This window comes from Colletotrichum navitas (genome assembly GCF_030913465.1).
Source record: "Colletotrichum navitas strain CBS 125086 chromosome Unknown LY79scaffold_10, whole genome shotgun sequence".
Lineage (NCBI taxonomy): Eukaryota > Fungi > Ascomycota > Sordariomycetes > Glomerellales > Glomerellaceae > Colletotrichum > Colletotrichum navitas.
Genome location: NW_026850556.1, coordinates 174,016 through 185,037, shown reverse-complemented (window position 1 = coordinate 185,037; position 11,022 = coordinate 174,016). Strand labels below are relative to the sequence as shown.

General features: G+C 53.8%; 4 protein-coding genes across 4 annotated transcripts; 2 read left to right on the top strand and 2 right to left on the bottom strand.

The window, feature by feature from the left end:
• The first annotated feature begins 825 nt into the window (after positions 1–825).
• Positions 826–3,272, top strand: LY79DRAFT_32728 (aldehyde dehydrogenase). Its single transcript, XM_060552469.1, has 3 exons — positions 826–1,081; positions 1,156–1,318; positions 1,387–3,272. The coding sequence occupies exons 1-3, from the start codon at positions 1,020–1,022 to the stop codon at positions 2,971–2,973; spliced, it is 1,812 nt and encodes a 603-aa protein (XP_060417670.1). The 5' UTR covers positions 826–1,019; the 3' UTR covers positions 2,974–3,272.
• A 524-nt stretch (positions 3,273–3,796) lies between these two features.
• Positions 3,797–5,436, bottom strand: LY79DRAFT_32711 (P-loop containing nucleoside triphosphate hydrolase protein). The gene is made up of 3 exons (XM_060552467.1): positions 4,867–5,436; positions 4,310–4,801; positions 3,797–4,248 (listed from the first exon to the last, which is right to left on the bottom strand). Exons 1-3 carry the CDS (start codon positions 5,255–5,257, stop codon positions 3,845–3,847), a joined length of 1,287 nt encoding a protein of 428 aa, XP_060417669.1. The 5' UTR covers positions 5,258–5,436; the 3' UTR covers positions 3,797–3,844.
• A 2,077-nt stretch (positions 5,437–7,513) lies between these two features.
• On the bottom strand, positions 7,514–8,611 carry LY79DRAFT_508730 (pre-rRNA-processing protein IPI1; the record flags this gene model as incomplete). Its single annotated transcript, XM_060553977.1, has 2 exons — positions 7,514–8,485; positions 8,564–8,611. The coding sequence occupies 2 exons, from the start codon at positions 8,609–8,611 to the stop codon at positions 7,514–7,516; spliced, it is 1,020 nt and encodes a 339-aa protein (XP_060417668.1).
• Positions 8,612–9,303: 692 nt separating this feature from the next.
• LY79DRAFT_577001 (uncharacterized protein) lies at positions 9,304–10,187 on the top strand (the record flags this gene model as incomplete). Its single annotated transcript, XM_060559845.1, has 3 exons — positions 9,304–9,324; positions 9,397–9,702; positions 10,152–10,187. 3 exons carry the CDS (start codon positions 9,304–9,306, stop codon positions 10,185–10,187), a joined length of 363 nt encoding a protein of 120 aa, XP_060417667.1.
• Positions 10,188–11,022: the final 835 nt, after the last annotated feature.

Here is an 11,022-nt window from a genome sequence, read left to right as displayed (position 1 = left end):
TTAACCTTGTATTATACCTCGCCTCGCCCTCGAGACAGGGCATTGTTTCTTTTTGCTGTTTTGTTGATATCCCCCGATGCATCACGATCTGCATGAGCGATCTACGACATTCCCACCCTCGCGTACCAGCGACACCCGATGCCTTGTCACCCTCAACCTCCCGTCTGCTTCTCTTTCGGTTTTGCAGGTTTATTATTCACTTTTTGGTCTTTTTGTTTTGATATTATCGTATAGGGGATTCCTATTGCGACGGCGTTCACGGAAGCAAAGGAATGGAAGACTCGGACGGCATTTTCCGTGCAAGTTTTGGTGTGCATCCTAGAATCGAGAGGAGAGGGGGCGCTAGGAAACAGTCCATGCTGCAGATGCTGGAACCTCTACTTGGGGGCCTCAGGGGCGTTGTGGCTTGGTGGGCTGACCCAAGCGATGGCACACGCCGTGCCAGCAATGTCTTCTTTGCACATAGGCGCGAACAGTAGGAGAAATACGCGAAAGCCAAAACATATAATAAGAGAGGAGCTTGAAGACGAGCAAAGAAGATAGAAGTTAAATTTTACGTGAACTGTTAACACAGGATATCAATCCTGATCCATGGTGACTAAAGGTAAACCTATCTCTGTGTCGTTCCATCAAATCTCATCAACAAGGTCAATCCTACCGCCTACCGGTCATAACACAGCCGTTGGGGCCCTACCGTCGTGATGCTGGGGCTCCCCGTCTAACACGCAGGTACCTGCGTTGTCGCGGCCCCGTATCAAAGGCTAAATCCACAATACCTAGATAGGTAGTACCACTATGTAGCGAAGGTAGAGGCGGGACTCGACCGGGGCAAGCTCACCCGAGCTCCTGCTGATTTCATGCCAAGAGCAACTGAGCGACTTCAGGGATCTGCATGGAGAGACTCTCTCCCACCATCTCACTCTCCCTATCCGCAGGAATAAAATCACAATTGCGACCTTAGAGGACGACGCCCTTGCAACAACAAGCCGTTGCAACACCCGGCTTAGGTCGACTCCAAGATGGACATACAATTTTTGGACGAGGTCGCCGAGCGGATCAACTCGTACATTGAAGCCATCCCGTACGCCACTGCCTGCTGAATGGCGCCACTTCCAGCTCTCGAAAACTAACGCTAACTCGACGTAATGGTGGCAGACCCGGCGTTCCCCAGTACCTCTTCGCTGCGATCGCAATTGCCTTCAGTATCTGGCTCCTACATTTGGCGCAGGCTTGGAACGAAGACAGAACTATCACCTACACCGTCCCTCCGCCGAAGACTCCTGACGAGCATTCGATTGTTGAGGAGACCAACGTCAAGGTACGAGATACCATAATACCGAGCGTACGGAGTGCCCCAGATGGCTGACGCAAACTCTACCCACCCAGATCTCTGGCACGACCGCAGTTCAGTGCTACGCCCCAGCTACCGGCCAGTTTCTTGGCTTCATCAACCCCTCTACCCCGGCGTCCATCGACCGTGCTGTTGATGCAGCCCACGCAGCGCAGACGAAATGGAAGAAGACGACCTTCCGCGAGCGCCGTCGCGTGCTGCGTACGATGCTACAACACGTTTCAGACAACCAGGAAGCCATCTGCCGAGCCGCTTGCCTCGACTCCGGCAAGACCATGGTCGACGCCCAGTTGGGCGAGATCCTCGTCACCGTCGAGAAGCTCACCTGGACGTTGAACCATGGCGAGAAAGCCCTCCGCCCGAGCCCGCGACCCACGAACCTCCTCATGGCATACAAGCATAACGAGGTGCGGTATGAACCGCTTGGCGTGGTTGGAGCGCTCGTGAGCTGGAACTACCCGTTCCACAACCTCATTGGGCCCATCATTTCGAGCATATTTGCTGGGAACGGTGTTCTGGTCAAGGTTTCTGAACAGACGGCATGGAGCTCGCAGTACTTCACCAGTATCGCGAGGGGTGCCCTTATCGCCCACGGATATAACCCTGCCTTGATCCAGACGGTGGTGTGCTGGCCCCAGACAGCGAACCACATAACCTCCCACCCCAAGATATCTCACTTGACCTTCATTGGTTCCCGCCCTGTGTGCTTGAAGGTTGCCGCGTCGGCTGCCAAGTCGCTGACGCCTCTCATCGCTGAGCTTGGTGGCAAGGATCCTTCCATTGTTCTCGACTCTGCTGTCAAGGATTTGAACCGTGTTGTTGATATTCTCATGCGCGGAACTTTCCAGGCTTCCGGACAGAACTGCATTGGCATTGAGCGAATCATTGCTACGCCAAAGCTTTACGAACAGCTGGTTTCCACGCTTGCCCCGAAAGTCCAGGCCCTCCGCCTGGGCCCCACTGCAGATGTGGGAGCCATGATCTCCGATGCTAACTTTGATCGGCTGGAGGCCCTTATCGAAAAGGCTCTTAAACAAGGTGCTCGTCTCCTCGCCGGTGGCAGGCGCCATATCCATCCCGAATATCCCAAGGGCCACTACTTCACCCCAACACTTCTCGTTGATGTTACTCCAGACATGGATATCGCCAACGAGGAATGCTTCGGTCCCGTCATGACCATCATGCGCGCCCCAGGCCCGGATGCCGAGTCCGTGCTATCCGTGGCCAACGCGCCAGACTTTGGTCTTGGTGCTTCCGTATTTGGCAGCGACAACGATCCCGTACTCCGCGTCGTCGTCGACGGCCTCAATACTGGAATGGTAGCCGTCAATGACTTTGGCGCAACCTATGCTGTACAGCTTCCATTCGGTGGCGTCGGAGGCTCTGGCTACGGACGCTTCGCCGGCGAGGAGGGTCTTAGGGGCCTCTGCAACATCAAGAGCATCTGTGCCGACCGCTTTGGTTGGCTGGGCGTTCGCACCTCCATCCCGCCACCTGTCAGGTATCCTGTGCCGGATCAGGAGCGCAGTTGGCGGTTCACGAAAGGGGTTGTAGACGTGGGATATGCACAGGGTCTTGTAGGAAAGCTCAAGGGAATCCTTGACATTATGAAGAACGTTTGATTCAATGGCCGAGGAGCACGCGGGAGCTACATAGTGACATGTATAAAGTATTGAGAGGTGGTGGACCAGAAGCACAGATATAGGTCAATTCACAGCATCCCGCATTGCTTCGAAGCTTTCTGAACTGCCTTCATCTAGCCTGGCCGGTCTATTTCCTAGATGTTTGTCTCCCCACCTGAACTTCATTTTTATCTCGCAATTTCTTATTCTGGGTGAAGTAGGTTATAACGACAGTCTACATATTTTCTCGTCTCTCTTGCGCAACAAAGCTCTCGGGCGCGTCCGTCTCCACGCACACGGAGGCTGTGGACGATGTACAGCGCGGCCGGTATCAAGGCAAACGTGAACGCGCCCCAGGAGCGCCCTTTACATACACAAGAGCCTGCCGAGACCAAAATGTGAGAGGCGTAACTCGGGCCATGTCGAAGGAAGGTGGAACTAAGGGACGGCGGCGTCGTTACAGGGAGGAGTTGGTCACAACATATCTATGGACAAGCAAGTAAATCATCGGCCCACGGTTGATTATTGCGAAACGTGGCCGCTCTTCCGGTTCCTTCGACAGTAACGCCCTATTCAGGCAGGCTCTCGAGGCGCTGGGCTGCAATCTCAGAGATGACACGACCTGTTCTATAACAGGGAGATAAGGCTATAGGTTGACATACATGACGACATTGAACCCTGGGCGAGGAAAGAACGGTGTTGTATCAAGCAAGATGGATATGAATCATTAGCTGCAGCCCTATTCCATTTTGGCAACCTCATCAAAGCATTCTGAATAGACCGCCCCAATAATTTTCTTCACATCTGTTCCTGTATGATCGTCACTCTTCGACGTAACCCAAGGCTCGCTGGAGAATGCAGGTATATCTAATCACCAAGCATTACCACCAGCAGAAGCGCCCCAGGCAGAAGCGGCCTCGGGCTCCTCCTTCTTGGTCTCGTTGCTGGCATCATCGCCACCGCCGTTACCACCACCGCCCCACGCATCATCAGCAACAGCAGCATCGTCGCCGCCATAGTTTTCGTTGGACCAGCCTCCATCACCGCCGGAGACGCCAAGGTGGGCAACACCAGCCTCCTCGGGGTCAAAGTCACTCTCGGTCTCAAACTTGAGATGCTCCAGGCCTTTTCCGGTAGGCTTGTAAGGCTCAAGGAAAGAGGGGATCTCTTGGTTCGTCTCCAAGAGGGTGCGAACGAGAACACTGGCAATGGGCTCGTCACGCTCGGTGTAAAAGGAGGTAGCTATACCCCGCTGGCCCATGCGACCTGTGCGACCTTTTCTGGTTGTTAGCGCTGTGTGATAACGACGATCAGGCTAACATCCAGAGCGACTTACCAATTCGGTGGGTGTACTCCTCGATGCCACCATGGTCCATGCTGGGAAGATCATAGTTGATGACATGGTTCACGTTCTTTACGTCGATGCCGCGAGCGCTGATTCCAGTGGCAATCAGAATGGGAGACTTTCCAGCGCGGAAAGCTCGCATGGAAGCCTCACGCTCTAGTTGAGTGCGGTCGCTGTGCATCGATGTGCAGGGAAAACCTAAGTTGTACAAGAAGTCGTCGAGTTCATCAGCCATACGCTTGCTGTTGACGAAGATAATCGTGCGGCAAGCAGGCAGCGAATTGATGTGCTCCTTGAGAGCTGTCTTCTTGTCGAAGGGAGCTACCTCGAAGACTCTCTGCATAATGTTGGCATGGGTGCTGCCAATGCGGCCAATGTTGATGCGAACACTGGAGGAAGAGAGATGCTCCTTGGCAAGATCGCGAAGAGGCTTAGGGAAGGTGGCTGAGAAGAGCATGTACTTGATGTTGCCCTCCTGCTGCTCTGTGAAGAAAGTAAGGATCGGCAGCCCATGGTATAAGCGGCAAAGGGAGGACAATGACACTTACCACCACCAGTCATGATGACATCGAACTCCTCGCGCCAGTCATCGTGAAGCATCTCATCAGCCTCGTCGAAGACCATGTATCGCAGTCGGCGAAGCGAGAGAACATCCGGGCGCTGAATGAAGTCGCATAGGCGACCAGGGGAGGCAATGAGAACATCACATCCCTTGCCGAGCTGCTGGATTTGATCGCGGATCGGACCACCCCCGTAGGCGACACAAGGACGAAGCATGGTGCGATAGCAGAACTTACGGGCTTCATTGAAGATCTGGATGGCGAGCTCGCGGGTGGGGCAAACAATGACCACCAGAGGCTCCGCGCGAACCCACAACTGACCAAGCTCGACCTCAGCAGGGTTGGGTCGAGGAGCAGCCAGTCTTTTAGCCTTGCCCATGAGTTTGTTGAGTACCGGAATGAGGTAGGCGGCGGTCTTGCCGGAACCTATTTTGCATGTTAGCCATAATGGTCAAATAATCTGAGCGCAATAGTGTCGAGATGACTTGCCAGTCTGAGCGACGGCAACTACATCGAGGCCCTTGTGGATGGCTGGCAGGGTGTACTTCTGGATGGGGGTGGGAGCGTCATATCCGGCGAGCTCCACGTTCTCCATCATGACGGGGTGTAGGCCAGCATCCTTGTAGGACTGAACAGGGTCGACTCGGATGGTACCCTCCTGGGTGACTTGGATGGTGGAGATGCTAGAATTGTGAGTCGCGTTCAGAACTTGGGGTAGGAATACTTACGCCGAGAAGTCGATGCCGGTGTGGTCGCGGCGGGTGTCAGGGTCGCCGAAAAGGGTCAGCTCAAGTTCCGGGAACTTAGGACCAACATCGCCAAACTCGTCGTTCCACTCGTAGACGGCACCGTTACCCTCCCAGTCAGTGGTCTCAGCGGGGCCCTGTTTCGAAAGCTCCTCGTAATCATAAGGAAGAGGCGTAGTCCACGCCTTGCCCTCATTGTCAAGGGCAGCGGCAGGCGCCTTCTTATCCAAGCCCTCAGATGAGAGAGCAGACTGCATATCGGTTGTGTCGAAGGCGGACATATCTAACCGAGGAAAGTCTGCTTGGCTCGCAATGATTAGATTATACAGAACCGCCAAATGTGATGTTTTGTGCCCACTTACCAGGATCGTTTGTCCAATGCGGCATGCAATTTTGCTGGTTGAAGGAAGGACTGGACGAGGCGAAAAACTTTGGCTGGTTATGTACCCCAGTCAGTCAATTTGGGAAGAAAAGGAAGCAACGCTTGCAAAAGAAGAGTGGTGCTATGCGGTGGAAGCGATGTAGGGGAAGCTACGGGCAATACGAACTGCCCCTGTTTGACAGGAAGGAAGGAGAGAGTACGGGTAGAAGACAAGAAGTGGAAGGGGGGGTATCAAAGCTGGGATAGATGTGTGCCTCAGTGTCCGTAGAAAGGAAAGTATGAGGGGGAAGATTGCTGTCGATGGGGTTTGCGAGTGAAAGCTTTTCCACCACAGAGCGTCTCGGTATATGGTTGCAAAGACGGGCAGGCCGAGGCGACAAAAGGTTGACAACACAACGATGATAGTGATGATGGAGGGGAGGATAGGAGGTGAGTTTGTGGAAGGGAAAAAACGGAATTCCCTTACCTCTCAAACCAGGCTTGAGAATGTCAAAGTGTGGCCTGGCAAGATCCTTTTCGTCAGACTGCGTTGGGGTGGAGAAAAGAAGAGGAAGTTGAGGTGGGAGGGAGCAAGCAAGGTATAAATACGAATGAGGGCGACCAGTCGACTGGAGGAAAGTGCGAAAGCCGTTCGTAATCTTCTTGAAAGGAAGAGGAAGGCACAATGGACCCTTCTGCCTTGAGGTAGGAGAGTCTGGCCCGGCTGAATGTGATTGACCATCTCGTGATGTACCGGACCAAAGTAAACACCCAGCATAAGCCGGCACCACGCAGATATGAGTAACATGTGCTCTTCGTCTATCGAGAGTTGTACATCAATCGCCCTTTGGACCAATTGGACTAACGCAGTATTGACCAGGGCTTTGACAAGAACCCAAGGAGGCGAGGTTTTCTTTGTAGATGATTGGTTTGGAAGGTCCGGGAAACATCCTGCTCGCCATCGCTTTGATTACATGAGTGAACCCACAACGACCTTCCTTGACACATAAGACAGTCGGATGCCGGAAGCAGACAGATGAGAACTGTCGCCGCGTCTATTCTGAGGAACTACTTCAACAATCAACAACTTGAAGCAAAGGTAATCTTGGAGAATAAGGGTCCCACCAAAGTGAGACGGGTATCATTGTATCCATCCACCAATGCTGTACTAGCCAATGGCCCGGAATTTCCGTAGGCACCTTGAATGATGCTAGTATCGTGTTCCTCGCCAGTCATTTCCCTCGTGTAGACGGTATCTCTTTGATGAAGAGTGGATAAGCATGGCAACATCGAAAGCTACCTCTTCTGCCCTACCAGCCGTTGTGTCGCCCAGACGGACGGCCGCTGCTGACGTCTATATCTGGCGCCGAACTCTCACTGTATGTAAGATGTTGGGCCACCTGAATCATACAGGGGAGCACGGTCGGTCAACGAAGATCATGATCGTCCATAGACAATGACATCGTCTTGCAGGGTTTCACGGCCACGAATTTACGGATAGTTAATGAGCGAATGCGGGCTCAATACTTCACCATAAGTCAAGGAGGTCTTGAGGCTCAACAGCGGACGTTGCCTCGTATCCCCCCATGCCCTCGGTCAGGGCCAGGTCCATCTGAACCGCTGATCGTCCGATGGCACCGCCCTCCTTCTTGGCCTGCTCTACGCCGCGGTTGAAGGAGTCCAAGAACCTCCTGTGGAAAACACGCTGCCGGGATTCACGATCGTTGTACATCTCGGCTTCCTCGTCTCGGCGGGTTCCGAAGAGGTTGAGATACGCAAATGGGTTCGGTATCCGAGGGACGCGGTACATGTTGTCGGCGCGAGCATAGGGATTGCTCGGCGCGGCGATCTCAGGCTTGAGCCCGGCCTGAAGGAACCTGGCCAGGACGGCGATTTGCCTTGCATGAGACTGCGCGTCCTTGGTCCGCAAACCGGTCTTGGGTGCGGTTGACCACCCGGTGCTGGTCTTGACGGTCCAGCCCATCAGCGCACAGAAGCTGTTCAGCGTCTTGACCCAGCCGCCGGGGCAGCTGACGATCTCGTTTTCGGCGACATCCAATAGCCACTCGAGGACGGAGAGGGAGTCATTACTGATATCGGCGGAGAGGTGGGTCATGCCGGCGCGAATGTACATGATGCACCTCTCGGCATGATGTTTGACTTCTGCGTCGGGTAGGGCTTTGAAAAGCTTCAGCAACTGGGTGCGTACCGGCCCCGAAGCGTCGGAGACCAAGGGCAGAAGCTTGCCCAATACTGTTGCGGTTCCGACGGGGTTGTTGCCGGCCAACACTTGACTAGTCAGATGTGCCAACGACTCCTTACGCTGCTTGTCTGCTCGTGATGTCGAGGCCAGAGAGAGATTGTGCTTGAACTGGGTTGCGTTGTCAGGGGCTTCGGTCGAAAGCTTCTGATGGCCCATGGCAATGGACTTTGCTTTGAAGCTGGTGTCTGTGAAGTTGGCAGGCTTGGCCTTTGTCTTTCCGACCTTGAACTTTGGTTTCTGTGGGAGAGTGTCAGATACACCGACATCAGAGGGAGCTCTTCGATGCGATTCAGCCACATCTCACTGAGATCTTACTGCAAAGTCCTTGGCCTTTTCCTTCTTTTTTCTCGTGCTAGAACCCATGATGGCTGTCGTTTAAATGTCTTCGATTTGAAAGGCCTTTCGAATCACAGAAAATATCCGCAAGCTTTGATGGTCTTAGCAAGCAGGATTTTGCGGTTATTGCTGCTGCAATGGCAATAGGTTTTCACATGAGGTATGGCTTGCACCGAAAGGGTCAAACCCCTGCCCGATCGGGAGCCAGAAAATTTCAGCGGTCAGCGACGGCAGAATTCTGCCAAACCAAGCTCTCAAAGCCGCTCCCCCCCACCACCACCACGACGTTGGTAGGCTGTTACCCCGTCAGGCGGGTGACAAAAAAAGCCGCACTCACAAATTACAGTGGTTGATTCGAGTGCCTATGCGCTAAAATATAGGGTATATAGGTATTATTCCAGCATCTACCTCCCTAACATATTGTGGATCCCCAAAGCACAGGCCACCTTAAGTCGACTTCACTGAGTGCGGCTTAATTTGGCACCCGCTTGCCCGTGAATCCTAGCTCCAGTTAAGGTGTACCTTGGGCGCTTTGGCTTATCCAGCCAGCCTTACAGACGAGAGCCGACCCAGCCTTTTGGGAACACACACACATATTTGCCTAGAAGACAAAACTGTTACATCCCCCACTTCGAACCTTCAATTGCTTGACGACGAGAGACGTACAGACGAATGCCCCCCTGCCGTTTTTGATCTCCAGACACCGCTAGCCAGAAACCATGGCCGACACAGTAGCAACCGTGAGAGCGACTTCGAACCCCTCTATAGCGATGGCGTCATAGCTAAACAAGAATGTGCCCCCCCCTTCGCAGAACAACGGACCCGACGCGCTGGACGAGACCCTTACGCGACTCTCCAAGAAGCCCGGCGTCAAGGCCACAATCATCCTCGATCGAGTCACGGGCGCCATCCTGCGGACAAGCGGCCAGCTCTCCTCCTTCAACGCGGCGACTTTGGCAACAGGGCAGGGTTCGTTCTCTGGCGAGGGCGCCGCCGGGCAGCAGCAGCAGCAGCAACAAAACGGTGAAGAGCAACCGCAGGGCCTGGAGGATTTTGCTGCCAAGGTGTGGAACTGGGTTAATGCATCGGGTACTCTTGTGCTTGACCTGGACACCGAGGTAAGAGGACATGGTCCCTTAACCGTGGTGACGTATCGAGAGCTTGGATGGAGCGCTGACCATGGGGAACAGGACGAGTTGAAGTTGCTGAGGCTACGGACGAAGAAACAGGAGCTGGTCATCGTACCTGATCCGAAATATCTCCTTATCGTGGTACACGACACACCGCCGGCCTGAGAACGGCTATGGCCAGCTCGTTGTCACCGATTTGGCTACCGTTTTGCGACGCCTCCAACTTGACCGTGCCAGGAGTAGGCACTCCATGCGAACACATTATGACGAGCCGAGTGGTAAGCGGCTTGTCCATTAACCCTCTTCAGCACCAGCACATTTCCAAGGTGCTCCGGGAGAGATTGGAGCCTGTCTACGCTCCAGGCCTCGCACATCTATACATACGTGCGCGCGCGTGCACGCGCAAAAGCTTTTTCTAAGGGAGATGATGATTTTAGATGAACGGCCGAGGAGGCAGAAGAACGATACCCTGAAATTACCACCACGACGTTCAAGCCGTTCCGTGCGTGTGCCGGGCAGCTCGAATTAGGGCGGATTGTAATGAAAAATTAAAACAAAACAAAATAAAAACACTCAAACCCCCAAAGAGAAGAAAAGAAGGGAAAGTCCGAACCTATGTCGCCCCATATGACAGCACTCCAAAAGTCCTTCAAGTTAGGTTGGAAACCCTCTGACAAGTCCGAGCATTGCTTGCCCCTTTGCGGCAAACGATCTGTGCGCCATGTTGCTGCCCCCAGCTGCCACGCATTGTCTCTTTGTGTGTAACAGGTTTTGACATCAACTAAACTAGCAGCCGGACGATCTAGTTACTTAATACCACACCACGGTCTAGCGGCCCGCCGACTGGCATAAATATCATGGTGCCGGCGCCGAGATATGTATCGTCACACGCCGAAGGACGGACGGCAAGTGGGTTGCAACCAGGTCTGGACAGTGCGGGTGGCTTGCTGGACGAATCGCCCACCCATGCTCAATTGTGGTGCCCCCTTCCACCGCCATGGACTCAAATTAAAGGCCCCTTGCTTCCCCTTGAAGAAGAACTTCATGTCACAGCACACACACACCCACGTTCGGTCGGTACGGGGATCTTGACCAGTTGACAGCCCGAGTCCGTACGCATCTTCGGCGCAGCCGTTTCAGCAACTTATGGCGTGTTCCTGCCCCGATTGTGGGGCACGACTGCAAGTCTCTTCACGGAGTCGTCAGCTTTCCTGGGCTTCTTGGCTGCATAGACTCTATCGTAAGGGGAGATTGGGGCTGGCTGCATTAGAGTTTTCTTTAACCTTTTCCACTTCTGGACGAGATTGC